The sequence below is a fragment of the Phodopus roborovskii genome, unplaced genomic scaffold (assembly GCF_943737965.1).
Source record: "Phodopus roborovskii unplaced genomic scaffold, PHOROB, whole genome shotgun sequence".
Taxonomy (NCBI): Eukaryota; Metazoa; Chordata; class Mammalia; order Rodentia; family Cricetidae; genus Phodopus; species Phodopus roborovskii.
In genome coordinates this window covers 674488-692306 of record NW_026125711.1, presented here as the reverse complement: position 1 = coordinate 692306, position 17819 = coordinate 674488, and the positions used below count along the sequence as shown (strand labels likewise).

Sequence of the window (17819 nt, the reverse complement as noted above, 5' to 3'; positions counted from 1 at the left end):
CACAACACATACCTCTAAACCCCATGGTGGGAGCCAGGGGTGGAGACAAGTGGATCACAAACCATTTCTTGCCATCAAATCCAGGGCAAATAACAAGCTACAAGCTCAATGAAATGCCCTGTTTCAAAAACCTCATCGGGGAAGGGGTGAATGTCTGACCTGGGGAACATTAGAGACTAGCATCTCAGCTTGGAGGGGGTGTCAGAGGCAAGTAACCCAGGGGAGTAGCAAGTGACTGGGGGAAGAGTAATGAGTGACCCAGAAGCATGACAGCAGCAGCTTCCAGGAGCTATTTTAAGAAGTACCTCTGGAAAAGAGCACCGTGCTCCAGCCAGCATCCAGTGCCATTCTCTGTATGAGATGTCCTGCCACTTCAGTGACCACCAAAGCCTCAACCCCACCTGCACCTGTAGGAACAACCACCAGAGTTTTGGACCTGCCTGCAATAGGAGGAGCAATCATGAGAGGCTCTGCCCTGCCTGCACCTGAAGGAATGTTCAACATAGCCACAGGCACCAACTGTACCAATTGGAGGAAGACAGAACCTCAGAAGCACAGCCTCCACCTATATCGATTGGAAGACGAAATGGACAGACAACAGTGTAAGAATATACTCGACAGCATAAAGAGCAATATAGCACCACCAGAAACTAGTGGTTCTACAACAGCAAGACCTGAACATCCCAACACAGATGAAGCAGAAGAAAATGACCTAAAAATAACTTTATGAAGATGGATGTGGTCCTTAAAGAAGTGAAAAATTCCCTTAAAGAAATGGAGGAAAAGACAAAAAATGAAAGAAATTAACAAATACCTTAAAGAAAACCAAGAAAAGGCAACCAAATAGGTGAAGAAAAAAGTTCAAGAGTCAAAAAATGAAATAAAGGGCAATAAAAAACACAGGGAATTCTGGGAATGGAAAATCTGAGTGAATGGTCAGGAACTACAGATTCAAGCAAAACCAAAAGAATATAAGAGATGGCAGAGAGAATTTCAGGAGTTGAAGATGTGATGGAGAAAATAGATTCATTGGTCACAGAAAATGTTAAGTCCAACAAATTCTTAACACAAAATATACAGGTATGGAACAACATGAAAAGACAAAACTCAAGAATAATAGGAATAAAAGAAAGAGAAGACCAGCTCAATGGCATACAAAATATACTCTACAAAATCATAGAAAACAAATTTCCAACCTAAAAAAGGAAATACTTATAAAAGTACAAGAAGCTTATAGAACACAAAATAGGTTGGAACAAAAGAAAAAAAAAATGTCTCCATGCCACATAATAGTCAAAGCAATGAACATACAGAATAAAGAAAGAATATTTAGAATTGCAAAGGCCAAGTAACATATAAAGGCAAACCTATCAGAATTACACCTGACTTCTCAATGGAAATAATGAAAGCCAGAAGGTCCTAAACACGCATTATACAGACACTAAGAGACCATAGATACCACTTCAAACTACTGTACCAAGAAAATATTTCAGTCATCATAGACAAAGAAAACAAGATATTCGATGACAAAACCAGATTTAAACAATATATATCCATAAGTCCAGCAATATAGAAAATGCTAGAGGAAAATTCCAACCCTGTCAGTTAACACCCACAAAACATAGGCAAGAGAAAATCTCACACCAGCAAATCACAAAGAAGAGAAATGAGCACTCAATACCACCACAAAAAAACAAAAATAACAGGAACTAGTAATCACGGGTCATTAATATTTATTAATATAAATGGGCACAATTCTTCTATAAAAGACACAGACTAAGAGAATGAATACAAAAATAGAATCCATCCTTCTGGTGAACACAAGAAACATACCTCACCTACAAAGACAGACATTAACTCAGAGTAAAGGTTTGGGAAAAGATTTTCCTATCAAATGAACCTAAGAAACAAGCTGGTATAGCTATCCTATTATTTAACAAAGTAGACTTCAAACTAAAAGTAATCAAAAGAGGTGAAGAAGGACATTTCATATTCATTACATGGAAAATCTATCAAGATGAAGTCTCAATTCTGAATATCTATGTCCCAAATAAAAGGGTACCCACATTTGTAAATTAAACATTACTAAGGGTTAAATCACACCCCAAACCCCACATCCTAATAGTGGGAGATTTCAACACCCCACTCTCACCATTGGACAGGTCTGCCAGACAGAAACTTAGGAGAGAAATAAAGGAACTAACAGATGTTATGACAAAAATGAGCGTAACAGACATCTATAAAACATATCAATGAAACAAAAAAGAATGTATCAACTTCTCAGCACTCCATGGAATCCTATCTAAAATTGACTATATCCTCAGTAACAAAGCAAACTTCAACAGAATAAAAAAAAAAAAAAGAAAAAGAAAGAAAGAAAGAACACCTGCACCTTATTGGTTCATCATGGCTTTGAGAATTCAACAACAACATTAACTACAGAAAGCACATAAACTCATAGAAATTGAACAATACTCAACTGAATCACTACTGGGTCAAGAAAGAAATTAAAGACTTCCTAAAATTCAATGAAAATGAAAGCACAGCATACCCAAACTTAAGGGACACTATGAAAGCGATGCTAAGAGGAAAGTTCATAGCATTAAATGCCTACATGAAGAAGCTATAAAAGTTCCCCACACTAGCAAATTAATGTAACAACTGAAAGCTCTAGAAGAAAAAAGAAGCAAACTCACTCAGGAGGAGTAGACCTCTGAAAATAATTGAATTGAGGGCTGAAATCAATAAAATAGAAACAAAGAAAACAATACAAAGAATCAATGAGAAAAAGAGCTGGTTTTTCTAGAAAATCAACAGGGTAGACACACCTTTATCCAAACTAACGAAAAGGCAGACAGGGAATATCCAAATTAACAAAAGGGGGACATAACGACTGACACTGGGGAAATCCAGAGAATCATCTGGTCATACTTCAAAAACCTATACTACATAAAATTGGAAAATTTAAATGAAATGGATAATTTCTGGATACATACCACATACTAAAATTAAATCACAACTAGATAAACAAATTAAAACGACCTATCACTCCCGTGGAAATGATAAGCAGTCATCAAATTCTTCTGACCATAAAAAGGCCATGGTCAGATGGTTTCAGCACGGAATTCTACCAGAACTTCAAAGAGGTAATATCAATACTCCTCAAATTGTTCCATACAATAGAAACAGAAGGAACACTGCCAAACTATTTTTATGAGGCTACAGTTACCCTGATATACAAACAACACAAAGACAAAACTAAGAAACAGAATAACAGACCAATATCCCCAATGAACTTTGATACAAAAATACTCAGTAAAATACTGATAAACAGAATCCAAGAACACATCAGAAAAATCATTCACCATGATCAAGTTAGCTTCATCCCTGAGAGGCAGGGATGATTCAACATACAAAATCAGTGACTGTAATCCACCATAAAAAAAAAAAAAAAAAAAAAAAAAAAAAACTGAAAGAAAAGAAAAACCCACATGATCATCTCATTAGATGCTGAAAAATCCATTGACAAAATCCAAACACTCCTTCATGATAAAGGTCTTGGGAAGATCAGTGATAAAAGGAGCATACCTAAACACGGTAACGGCAAGATACAGCAAGCCAACACCAAACTAAATGGAGAGAAACTCAAAGCAATTCCAATAAAATCAGGAACAAGACAAGGCTTGCTCTCTCCATATCTACTCAATGTAGTACTTGAGGTTTGAGTTAGAGCAATAAGACAACAAAAGGAAATCAAGGGCATACAGATTAATGAAGTCCAAATTTTGTTATTTGCCAATGATATGATAATATACATAAGTGACCAAAACAAATTATATCAAAGAACTCCTGCAATTGATAAATACCTTCAGTGATGTGGCAGGATACAAAATTAACTCAAAAAAATAAGTAGACTGCCTTTATACAGATGATAAAAGGGCTGAAAAAGAAATCAGGGCCAGGTGGTAGTGGCCCATGCCTTTAATCCCAGCACTTGGGAGGCAGAGGCAGGAGGATCTTTGTGAGTTCCAGGCCAGCCTGGGCTACAGAGTGAGTACCAGGATAGACCCCAATGCCACACAGAAAACCCCAACTCACAATAAACAAACAAACAAACAAACAAATGAATAAATAAATCAGGAAAATATCACCCTTCCCAATAGCCACAAACAACATAAAATATCTTGGGGACAACTCTAACCAAACAAGTGAAAGTCCTGTATGATAAGAATTTTGAGTCTTTGAAGAATAAAATTTAAAAAAGGTTATCAGAAAATGGAAAGATTTTCCTTGATCTTGCATAGGTAAGAATAACATAGTAAAAAATAGCAATCGTACCAAAAGCAATCTACAGATTCAATGCAATGCCCATCAAAATCCCAGCACAATTCTTTACAGACCTCAAAAGAAAAATCCTCAACTTTATATGGAAAAACAAAGGAGCCAGGATGGCCAAAACAATTCTGTACAATAAAGAAACTTCAGGAGGCATCAGCATCCTTGACTTCAAGCTCTACTATAGAGCTATAGTAATGAAGACAGCTTGATATTGCCACAAAAACAGATAGGTAGACCAATGGAATCAAATTGAAGACCCTGATATTAATCCACACACCTGTGAACACTTGATTTTTGACAAAAATATAAATTTATACAATGGAAAAAAGAAAGCATCTTCAGCAAAAGGTGATTACTTAACTGGAGGTCAACATGTAGAAGAATGCAAGTAGATCCATATTTATCACCATTCACAAAACTCAAGTGGATCAAAGACCTCAACATATATCCAGCCACTTAGAAGAGAAAGTGGGAGGTACCCTTGAGCGAATTGGTACAGGAGATGGCTTCCTGAACATAACACCAGTAGCACAGACACTGAGATTGACAATTAGTAAATAGAACCTCCTGAAACTGAGAAACTTCTGTAAGGCACAGGACATGGTCAGCAAGACAAAGCAGCAGCATATAGAATGAGAAAAGATCTTCACCAACCCCAAATCTGGCAGAGGGCTGATCTCCAAAATGTACAAAGAACTCAAGAAACTGGACACCAAAATACAAATAATCCAATTTAAAATGGGGTATATAGTTCTAAACAGAATTCTCAACAGAAGAACTCAAATGGCTGAAAGACATTTAAGGAATTGCTCAAAATTCTTAGTCATCAGGGAAATGTAAATCAAAACAACTCTGATACCATATTACACCTATAAGAATGGCTAAGAGCAAAATACTGATGACAGCCTATGCTGTAGAGGATGTGGAGTAAGGGGAACACACCTTCATTTCTGGAGTGAGTGAAAGCTTGTACAGCCAATTGGAAATAGTTTCTCAGAAAATTGGGATTCAGTCTACCTCAAGACCCTGCAAAACCACTATTGGGCATATACCCAAAGGAGGCACGCTCAGATCTAAAGAACATTTGTTCATAGCAGCATTATCTGTAATAGCCAGAACCTGGAAGCAACCTAGATGCCCCTCAACTGAAGAATGGATAAGGAAAAAGTAGTATATTTAAACAATAGAGTACTACTCAGAGGTAAAAAAAAAAAAAAAAAAAAAAAAAAAAACAATGACATCTTGAAATTTGTAGGCAAATGGACAGAACCAGACAAAAAATATCCTGAGTGAATTAGCCCAGCCCCAGAAAGACAAATATGGTATTTTGTATGTACTCACTCATAAGTGGATGTTAGGCATGAAGCAAAGGATAACAAGACTACACTTTACAACCCCAGGGAAGCTGGGTAGCAAAGAGAACCCTAAGAGAAACATACATGGATCCACCTAGGAAGGGGAAATAGACAAGATCTCTTCAGTAAATTGGGAGCATGGGAGGAAGCAGGAGGGTGAAAGGGGAGAGGGGAAGAGGGATGGGAAGTGGGGAGGAGAGACAGGAAGTGGGGAGGAGAACATGAAAGAACAGGAAGGTCAAGTTGGGGGAAGAACAGAGAGGGAGAACAAAGAATGAAATATCTAGGTAGAGGGAACCATTTTGGGCTTTACAAGGAACCTGACACTAGAGAAATTCCCAGAAATATACAAGGATGATCCCAAGTAACACTCTAAGCAATAATGCAGAGGGGGACTGAACTGGCCTTCCCCTGTAATCAGATTGATGAATACCATAATTGTCAAAACTTCATCCAGTAACTGAGGGAAGCAGGATGCAGAGATCCACAGCTAACCAATAGGTCAAGCTCCCAGAGTCCAGTCGAGGAGAGGGATGAGTGACAACATGAGCAAATGGGTTAAGACCTAATGGGGAAACCCACAGAAACAACTGATCTGAGCTAGTGAGAGCTCACTGACTCTGGACTGAGAGCTGTGGAAGATTCATAGGATTCAACTAGACCCCTTGAATGAAATGACAATGGGTGGCTTCGGCAGTTTGTGGGGCCACTAGAAGTGGGACCAGGATCTATCCCTACTGCATGAACTGCTTTTTTGGAGCTCATTTCCTATGGAGAGATACTTTGCTCAACCTAGACACAGGGAGAAGAACCTTGGTCAGATCTCATCGTGGTGATGAGACAGACTTTGTTGACTCCCCAAGGGAGGCCATACCGTCTCTGATATGTGGATGGGGGGGTGGGGTTGGGAGGAGCAGAATGAGGGGAGAGAGAACTGGGATTGTTGTGTGAAGTTAAAAAATAAAATTAATTAGTTAAAAAAAGGGGGCCTGGTAAAGGAAGACACCCAAGGCATTCTGGCATCCATGAGAATGATCTGATATCCACACATGCATGCACAAGTTAATGCAACCACACTCATGCACATTTTGCACATACATGCAGAGTTGGTAGAAATTTTTAGTATGTTTTAAATCATTCTTCTCTTCCATTTCTGCCTGCCTTTGTGATTAGTTGCTTTTTTTTCTTATAATGACATTTTATTACCTACTCATTTCCTTTTGTTTGTGTTCTATATTTTATTTGTATTTGTCATGGATAATGCCTAAAATATTTTAAATGTATAAAATCTTTAAAATTAATACCACTTAAAGTAGAAATTGATTATACCTTAAGAAAATTCCTCTTGTATTGTAGCCCCTGTGATTTCTCACATTTATATGTAGTAGCTTTGGATTATGACATAAATATTCCTCGGTAGTCTATTCATTCATATTTCATGCAAAGCATGAGAAAGACATTGTCTCACTATTTCTGAAAGGGGCAAATAAAATTTGAAACAGCTCAGGAAAATTATAATAGTCTGGCCACTGTGATTGAAAAATTTCTGAGAGTACTGCTAAAACCCTAATCAGAATAAAAGTTATTTTTATTGACTCCACACTATGAGTAATCCTGGAGGCATAAAAATATTTGTTGTTTGGGAAATTTTTTAAGTGATTTTGGGGATGGAACCCTGGGCCTTTTGCATGCTACAAATGGGTTCTATCATGAGGGAATTCTCCCCTGAACATATATTCTTCCCTGCTGTTTTAATCTTAACTATCTATGTGCTTAATTAATTATTTCCTCAGAGGTATTTGTTAATTTTTTTTAATAAAGGGGATTTCTGTTAAGTAGTCTGAGCTATACATATTGTTCAAATATATTTTGAATAGAATAGTTTTATAGCATGGCATTTGCTCATTCAGTTAGCAGTTATGAAGCACATGTGAGTTCAATACTGTCCTAGGTATGCCAGATTTCAGTATTAATTAGATTAAGTAATTGATCATGAGTCTTACAGTGATAGGAGAGTAGCAAGTGAAAAAGTAAGTTTGCAAAAGAAGACTGAACTGCCCTTTCCTGGCACCACCCAAGGGACAAGTCCTCAAAGTAAAAACCAGGAGGGCACGAGACTATAAAAGACCATACACCACATGGCCAGATGTTTTGGAGACTCTTTCCTCAACTGACTAGCCTAATTCCATTCTTGGGAGGGATTTTCTTTTCCTTAATAAGTTGTCTATTTCTATTCCATATCTAACTTACAAGGCCTTTTCTCCATTTCTCCTTCTGGCAGCTGCCAGAATTTTCACCTAAATTGTACTGAGTTTTTCTCTTAAATTCTAACAAAATTGTCCCTGAGCTTCCTTTTAAATGCATTTCTAAATTCTTTTATTAATGATAATAAGAACCCTAAAACAAAGCCTCAGTTTCCCCGGTGGTATTAGAGTCTATAATAAGAGCCTACCACATAAATAAATAGTTTACAATATGCTGTTAAAGGCCTAAGTAAAAACTCTCTCTTTCTCTCTCTCTCTCTTTCTCTCTCTTACACACACACACACACACACACACACACACACACACACACACAAGGGCGCGCACACCATGCATTCTCTGTTTCCAGTAATCCTACAGGCTGTTTCTATTTTTCAGACAACTCTTGTTCTTCTCCACCCAGATAACTGGTGCTTTGGATACATGCCAGTCACCACCTCCAGGAAGCTGTAGTAGAATCCTTTCCCTGTTCCTGGTTCAAGGTTTTCTTCTTGGTTCTTTGTGTTTTGAAACAGGGTCTCTCTATGTAGCCCTGGCTGTTCTCAAACTCATAGACACCCTACTGCTTCTGTTTCCCAAAATGGCATGGGCCACCACATTCTACCGTTTTCTTGGTTCTTATCTTCTGGAAGGAAATAAATCAGCTGAAAGACACATACAGCTCTAGTTTATTTAAAAAAGCAAAATATATACTCTAGAGAGAGTTTGGAGTAGATAGACACAAAATGAGTAGCATTTCCGACTCAGACTTGTAGATTTTATGGATATTTATGAGGTGGGTGGCATATTCATGGAGGTAAGGTGACCTTTTGCTCTTTCCCAAATCTTGATGAGCAGGCTCTCCATTTAAGGAAGGATACTTCTTTCCATATTATTCTTGTGAAGCCCACAAGGAGGGATTTGAATGCAAGTGATATTATCATGAAGCCAAGGTCCTTTGAGTATGCAGACCCTTAATTGATATGCATGTGGGGCCTCTTTGGACATATCTTAGTTTCTAACACAGCAAGAAGAACCTAATTATTGCTTCAAGGATGTTTAGCCACCAGTGACACAACAGTTTGTGTACAGCCACAGTTCACCATGCATCCCTCACATCTAACTCCTTAAGTATCCAGTTTTAAGGTAATTATGAATTTCACCTAAAATAAACACTTATGTAACATTTGATTGTCGTTTTTTTGATAGGCAGAGAGTTCTGAGGCAGAGTTTCTATCTACTACACTCCTTTCCTCTGTATAGTACCTGATAATAAGTGTAAGAAAAGACATTGTCATAGGGAGATTATTCAGTTGGTAGGATAGAAAACTAAATATAACCGATGATGCCTACTGGTATCCTCTAATTTTGGATAAGGCCCAGCTAAAGCTTTTGGATATTTAATAAAGCATACTTTTGAAGTGTCTTTGAGATATCAATGACAGACAATAAAATACACATTTAATTTTTCAGTTTCAGAAGGCTTTTTTATATTTTTTTACTTAAATTTTTATCAGCTCTTAATTTATAATGAATAAATTCAGTCAGTTTTTAAATACATATCTACATATTATTCATAGTTCAGCACATTATATTATTGACACGCTATCTAACTATTTGAAGTAGCTGGGTGTGCTGCCAAGCACTCAAGAGGCAGAGGCAGGTGGATCTCCAAGTTCCAGGCCAGTCTGGTCTACAGAGCTAGTTTTAGGACAGGCAGGGCTACCTATACAGGGAAATCCTGTTTTGAAAAACAAAAATAAATAAATAATTGATCTATGATGGATTCTCACATTAGTATTTTTCCCCCTTTGAGTTTCACAAGTTCTTATATTTTACAGTTCTGAAAAAATAATCAAAATATATAGTAAACATATAAACCACCACTAAGAGTTTATTGCATGCCCCTTTGTTCTCTATCCCAGAAAAGATCAAATGAGAGAGTTGAGATACAGTCCTACGTGGATGTCTGTCTTGTCAAAGCTGCTTCTGGCCACAGAGACATGTGTAACAACAACTCAGGGTACAAACCAGCAGCAGGAATTTTAGCTGGGTAAACTGTGATGTCAGGGAGGACCGTAGTGAAGACCTTTTGTGAATGTAAGAGAACATTCAAGTGAAATGCTTAGCACATTATGTCCTCAAGAAAGAGGAAAGGGCCAGGATTAGTGTAGTCCACGTGTGGACCACACTACCCCTTTGCCAGTCACCAATGAATGTGAAATCTGGTTCTTTATCTGCTCTTTGCTGCATAACACTTTGCATCTGAATATTCATAGGGTCTTTGAAAATCTTCATTAGGGAAGACTTATCTTTGTTTTGTTGACATGTTTATTAATATATTTTTATGTTAATATTATGAAGAAATATGTTTTAGTTTGTTATCTGTTCTTTTGTCATTTATCCCTTCCCTTTTGTTCAAATTTTAAAACCATGGCCAATAATTGCCCTTTCTTTTTTAATACTTCCAGGTGGTGGGATTATAGTAGGCCTACACTGCCATAGCTGGCAGTGATAGCCTTTTCCTTTATATTTGTTTTATTCATTTTATGTTATATAATTTTTGTTTGAGACTGGACTGAACATCATGATCTTCTTGCATCAGCCTCCAAGATGCTGAGATTACATGCATACACTGCCATGGCTGGCAGTGGTAATAGCCCTTTCAGTAAGGTACTCAGTGCATTTTGATACAATCCTATGATTTGGGTTTCTATTTTATGAAATTCTGTGTGTTTCCATGTATCTTTCATATTTCTACCTTCCTTGGATGCTAGTCTTTTGCATACATTCTAGTTCCTTGAGCCAGCCAGTTCACCATGCGTCTCTAGGCCTTTTTATGGTAAGGTGGAATTAATAACCAATCACTGTGAATTACTTGTGACTATTCCTATCTGGTTGTATTGCTCCCTAGTCTGCATTAGTGGAGAGAATAAGGAACAAGGGAGTGTGTATGTGGTATTGGCATGATACTACAAATTTTATGGCAAGTTATCCTTAATATTTATAAGAACCTTTAGGTGAATTGAAGCCCATCTCCCTGAATTTATTGCATTGCCATATGGAAAATTTGGCCTTAGAAAATTTATTATCTATACCACTGCCTATTACAGACATTCTTCATCCTCATTTACCATGTTTTAGTCAGTTCCTATTAAAGATTCGAAGGTGTCAGTTTGCTAACATTCTTCTTTATGGGCAAAAAAATAGTTCGTGATCACATAGTGCATAAGTTCGGTTTTTGTCTTTATTCTTACAAACTTTTTTTTAATCTCTAAAGTTACTTAAATCATACATTCCTTAAAACTTTCAGTGAAGTTTTCACATACATATGTGGATATGGTTAGTTGGGTGTTGTATGTGTGCCTGTGTGTGTTCACAGCAATTTATATTCCATCTCCATACCCTTGATATTAATGATATTTTAAAACTGGTTTGAAATTTCTTTTACATTGCTTCTATTCTATTTGTTAATTTGTTTTGTATCAAAGAATGAGCTCTCTTTCCAATTGACTCTTGTTGCCTTGAGATAATGGGATCCTATTGTGTTTGGATATTAAGTAGATTGAGATGACTGCCAATGATTTTGGTTTCTCATCATCTGCTTCCTTGAATTACCAATAACTGACAGAGGAGAGTTGAAATCTCCCATTACCACTGTGAACTTTCCCATGCTACACTCCACAATTTGTCTCACATATTTTTAACACTGTCATTGGGGCACAAATGTTTGGGAGTGTAATGTCCTTTTAAATGGAACTTAAGTCCATAAAAGAACTGAGTTCCCAACTACCTGACTATCTCTCTAGTCTAAGGTCTGCTGATTTTAATGGAACATTTTAGGTGATTCCATTAATGACACTCTTAGAATATTGGATGCACTATTTTAAAATAGCTTTTATTGTGATTTCCCTAGATTTATCTGTAGTAGATTGAGTAAGTATGATCACAATGAACTCATATATTTAAACGATTGGTCCCAAGTTGGTGGAACTGTTTGGAAGGATTAGTTTATGTGCCTTTATTAGACGATGTATGTCCTTGTTGGAAGAAGTAGGTCACAGGAGTTGGCTATGTGGTTCATAAAGCCTACACCACATCAAGCATCACTCTGTATCTATCTATATATGAGTCTTTCTGTCTTTGACCAACAATAACCTGAAAATTAAATGTAAGGCTCTCAGTTAAACCTCCAGCACTATGGGGGTGTGTATGCCTACCACCATGATCCCGAACATGATGATATTAAACTAAAACAATGTAAATGTGAGGAAGCCCAAATTAAACACTTTTTCTTAGAAATTATCTCAGTTATGCGGTATTCTCACTTCTTAAGCACCATGCCTGCCTGCCTGCAACCATGGCCCAAAAATGGTGATATTGGACTAACCAAATAAAATTGTATGAAAACCCCAAATTAAACATTTTTTTCTCAGAAATACTCAAGGGCATGGTGTCTCCTCACAGCAATACAATATTAATTGAGACACTTTCCAATTTACATACTAAGTCCACCATCAAACAAGAGTATTTCACTTAATTTGTAGTGATGGTCCCACATAAGATAGCATTGCTACCTACTCTTTATGCCCCTGACATTCATTTCACAAGCCACAACCACATTATACATTGTTCAGTACCCCAGCATTAGAATAGAGAAAGATTTAAAATACAAAAGATGTCATTCATCTCAATCTGCTCCTTGATTGCCTTTATGGAAATCCAACATTCTGGTTTGCACAATTTTCTCCTGTTTCTTAAGAGTTCTCTAGGGCAGGTCTTCTGATATATATATATATATATTAAATTTGAAATCTTTTATTTACTCCTCATTGACAGATTTCCCAGATGTCTAATTATAGGTAGTTTGGGTCATATTTTCTCTCTCAATGAGCATTTGGAACAGTTCAGCCCACTCGGTTACTCTGCATAGACTCCTGTGAGAAAGCAAAACAACCCAAGCACTGGCCTAGGTGCGGGCAGCTCATTTGACTCAGAAAAAAGGAGAAGGGGAAATATTGCAAATCTGATGATCTCCATGTCTGTTGGGGGAGGGAAGAGACCGATCAAGTAACACGGCTGATTCTCTGTGAGAGAGATCATAGACCTGAACTGTGATTTCCAATGGTCTTTCTCTGCTTGCTTTCCTTTCCCTGGCTACAGATGTGACTTCTCCAACCTGTTGATTCCTTAGGTGAGACTGGGTGGAAAGAGGAAACTGACTTTGGCAGAGTACTCATTTTACAGGTAGGATTAGGTTATGACAAAATGCTTCCTGTGGATGGCAACTCTTCATTTGGGAGAAGGCTCTGAGGGCATTTGACATCCAGGCTGTCCTTTCTATTGTCCAGGAAAACCAAGTCCTCTTGGGGGACTCAGAGACCCAGCAGGGAGTGTGGAACTGGGCTCAAGGATTCAATAGCACCTAATCCATGGAATTCTAACTTAATCTTTAACTTGGAGTTCAGATCCATAAGACTGGCGGGTTAAAACTTGTTGAGATCCTTTGGTGTCACTATCTACACTCTTTGAAGCTCCCTCTCATGAGCAAATGGTTTGGAGTTGATATAATATGCTACATGCAGAAACACAAAATCTTCTGATGAAGAAATTCTCCATCTAAGAAAGCAGTGTTTCTATAGCAGAACGCAAATGAACCTGCCAGAAGGAAAATGCCAAGCGCTGGTTCAGTCAAGGCAGCTCATTTGACTTAGATAAAAAGAGACAGAGGACCTAGGTGTCTTTCCCGGATTTGAGATTTTAAACGCAATAAGTTCCCTAGGGTCTGTAGAGTTTCCACACACTTAGTACAATATTTGCATTTGCCTTAGCATTCCTTTTAATGAAGTAACACATAAGAAGAACAGTGCACAGATGCAAAAGCAAAAATCATCTGTATTTAGCTAAGCTACCACATGCTTGTAAGTCTATGAAGCAGTAGCTTGAAAATGACTGGCACTGTTCAAACCTGTACGACTCTCCATCTGTTCATTTACTCTGAGTGTCACCACATCAGTGTTTAGGTCACCATACATGTCTTCTTTTAAAATTCAAGGACACAGGATTCTATTCCATCTGGTATTTTGCAATATTTTGCAAGGGAACACTGCTAGGTTAGAGAATGTATTTTTTTTTTTTTTGTGAGTCCTGTTTGCACTGGATGTTTTACGGGCAGCGTGTATCAGCAGTGAGTAAATACCTCCACATCTCGGCAGCTCTGACGTGATGGAACTGTAGTTATCATCCAGAACTAAGTCCTCAGTCACATGCTGGGAGATGGAAAAGGCCCACAGTGCTCAAGTTAATTGAAGGACAAAGACTTGTGCTTAGTACCAGAATGAAATTCCTTCCCATTTTCATATGCCCGATAATACATAGGATGCATTCTGAAAACTCATGATCAGTTGAAAGACGATTCAGTTCAATAACTCCACACCCGAGGGGTTCCCTTGATTTCTGTACCTCCTTTCCCAAATCACATCTCTCCCCACAACTCGAGTCCTTGAGCTAAAGCATGAAGTCCAGTCTGAACATATTGGCACCTCCTCCAAACTGCACTCTGCACAATAGCCTCTTTGAGAAGAATGCCCAGAGCCACTACTTTTCAATACATTGTAATTTAACTTTGTTATCTCTTTCACTTTTGCTGAGACACTGCAAACTACAGCTAAACTGTGATGCTTTCTAAACAAAATAGTTCTGAACCCAAGGGAAAATGAGAATAGCAATCAGTGGTTAAGAATATGATCTACATTTAAGGAGCGATATAAAGAGGTTTCTGGGTACCTACTACAAACCTCTGTGCTTAAAACATAGGATTCAAATACTTGGTGAATAAGATGCTTCAGAATAGAGATTTTTCAAGAAAAAAAGTATAGCTCCAGGTCTAAATGGATAAGTTTACACCCACAAGATTTGAAAAACTGTGTGTGTTTATTCCTTCATTTCAGGCAGCATACATGAGGATCCCCCCCACCACCACACACACATACACCCACACCCACACACACACACACACACACACACACACACACACACACACTCACACAGAGACAGACAGACAGAGAGAAATAGAGACAAAGTAGGCGACAGAGACATAGGCACAAATATTGACACACAAACAGAGACAGAAAGACAGACAGACACAGAGACAGAGAGAGAGAGGGACAAACAGAAGCAGAATAGGCAACAGAGACATAGGCACAAATATTCACACACACATATGCACACAAAGAGAGGGAGAGAGAGAGACAGGGAGAGGGACAGACAGAAAGAGAGAGAGAGAGACAGAGTAGGGGACAGAGACATAGGCATAAATATCCACTCACACACACACACACACACACACACACACACAGAGAGAGAGAGAGAGAGAGAGAGAGAAGAGACAGAGAGAGAGACACACACACAGAGAGAGAGATTGCTCCAGAATAGTAAAAATGGGTGTCTCAATGTTCAAGGCCGTGGTCAGGTGACTTTGACCAAGCCAACACTGTAGCAAACAAGGAGGGCTGGGCTATTCACTCCCCCTCCACTCCATCTCCTGCAAGTCAGCTCTGGTGCCTTAGACACAGCAGTCTGTAGAGGGCTGTGGTCACAGGAGCTCTTCTCTCTGCCTGTGTCTAGAACCAAGCTGCTGTCATGAGCAACAACTTACCCCAGGCATCCAAGGGAAATGACAGCAAGAGGTTCAAAATGGATAGCAGGAGAACTGAGGGCCCATCAAGAGTGATCCACATCCACAGGCTGCCAGGCAGTGTCACTGAAAGTGAAGTTCTCTCTCTGGCGCTGCCGTTCGGGAAGGTGTCCAACCTACTGTTCCTAAAGGGGAAGAACCAGGCCTTCATGGAGATGAACACAGAGGGAGGCCTCCAACACCATGGTCAACTACTACACCTGGGTGACTCCTATGCTACGTGGGCAGCCTGTCCACGTCCAGTTCTCCCGCTACAAAGAGCTCAAGGTGAGCAGATCCCGAAGCCAGTTGGGTGGCCCTGGCCAAGCAGGTGTCTCTGGCCAGGTGGAAGTCCCTGGCCAGGTGGACGCTTCTATCCAGGCAGATGCCTCCAGCCAGTTGAACGACCCCAGCCAGGTGGTTGCCCATCCATGCCAGGCGAGTACCTCCAGGCAGGTGGGTGCACAGCCAGCCCTGTCAGCTTCTGAGACCTCAGACGGAGCAGGAAATGTGGCCTCCGCCACCCCTGCTGCTGCTGCTGCAGTGGACACAGAGATGGTGGTGGCCAGGCACAGCCCTGTGCTCAGGATCCTTGTGGAGAATTACTTCTATCACGTGACGTTGGAAGTGCTGCACCAGCTCTTCTCCAGGTTTGGCACGGTACTGAAAATCATCATATACACTAAGAACAGCCGGTTCCAGGTGCTGTTACAGTATGCTCACCCGCTGAGTGCCCAGCGTGCCAAGCTGTTCTTGGATGGGCAGAACATCTACGACGCGTGCTGCACACTGCGCATTGCCTTCTCTGGGCTCACTGACCTCACAGTCAAGTACAACAACGACAAGAGCCGTGACTACACGCGCCCAGACCTGCCCTCGGGTGACAGCCAGCCCTTGCCAGCCCAGAACACGACCACAGCCTTCGGTGCACCTGTTGTGATCTCAGCTTCTCCATATGCAAGCCCTGGAGTACCTCATCACTTTGCAATTCCTCAAGCCACAGGCCTTGCACTCCCAGGGGTTTGTAGGGCCCTGGCCCCCTGACTGTACCCGAAGCAGCCGTGGCAGTGGCCACAGCTGGAGCAGAGAGGTCAGTCGTCACCTCAGGCTCCCCAAGTGTGGCGAATGCCGTTCTTCCTGGTTGCCAACCTCAACCCTGAGAAAGTCACACCCCAAAGCCTCTTTATCCTGTTTGGTGCCTACGGCAATGTGCAGCGGGTGAAGATCTTGTACAATAGGAAGGAGAACGCGCTAGTGCAGATGGCAGATGGGAGCCAGGCTGAGCTGGCCTTGAAGCACCTGAATGGGCACAAGCTGCACGGCAAGTCTCTGTGCATCATGCCATCGAAGCACCAGAGCGTGAAGCTGCCCCGGGAGGGCAAGGAGGACCAAGGCCTCACCAAAGACTACGTCAACTCGCCACTGCACCGCTTTAAGAAGCCCGGATCCAAGAACTTCCAGAACATCTTTCCGCCCTCTGCCACCCTGCACCTCTCCAACCTCCCCACCTCGGTCTTGGAGGAAGGCCTCAAGAGACTCTTCTCCAGCAACGGGCGTTCTGTCAAGGCTTTCAAGTTCTTCCCAAAGGACCGCAAGATGGCGCTGATCCGGATGGGGTCTGTAGAGGAGGCCATACAGGCCCTGGTCGACCTGCATGGTCATGCACTGGTCCCCAACCAACACCTGCGAGTCTCCTTCTCCAGGATCACCATCTAGAGGACCCTGCTGGGCTCACTGCAGACAACTTCCAGCACTGGACAAAAGGGAACTTTAAAGCCAATGTACTGACCTTGACAGAGCAACAGATTTAGCTGTTGTGTTAGATAGAGGTCCAGGGAAAGAAGAGAGAGAAGAAAGGGGGAAAGGAGGGAGGGAGGGAAGGAGGGAGAGAGAAAGAAGGAGAGAGAGAGAGAGAGAGAGAGAGAGAGAGAGAGAGAGAGAGAGAGAGAGAGAGCAGAACCAACACCAGCAGCATTTTCCCTGATTTCAAAAGGGCTGACTATGGCCATCTTGCTGCCAGGGACAGGCCTCAAGCAGCCCAGTTTTCCTTAGGAAGGGAAGGGCAGGGCACAGCCCCATGGAGTTCCAGACATTTGGCCACAGCAGGTGCTCTGGGCCTTTCCCAGCCTCGAGACCCGCCTGCCCCAACCCAGGCTGCTGTTGTGTTTTGGAGGTGAAGTGGCCTTCAGAAACTCATGTGTCTGGACTCA

At 40.5% G+C, this 17819-nt stretch overlaps 1 protein-coding gene across 1 annotated transcript; it reads left to right on the top strand.

Moving 5' to 3' along the window:
* Nucleotides 1–15575: 15575 nt before the first annotated feature.
* On the top strand, nt 15576–17325 carry LOC127217536 (polypyrimidine tract-binding protein 1-like). Its single transcript, XM_051178537.1, is given in 4 exon segments — nt 15576–15797; nt 15799–16642; nt 16645–16745; nt 16747–17325. Coding segments are annotated over 4 exon segments (1746 nt in total).
* The last annotated feature ends 494 nt before the right edge of the window (nt 17326–17819 follow it).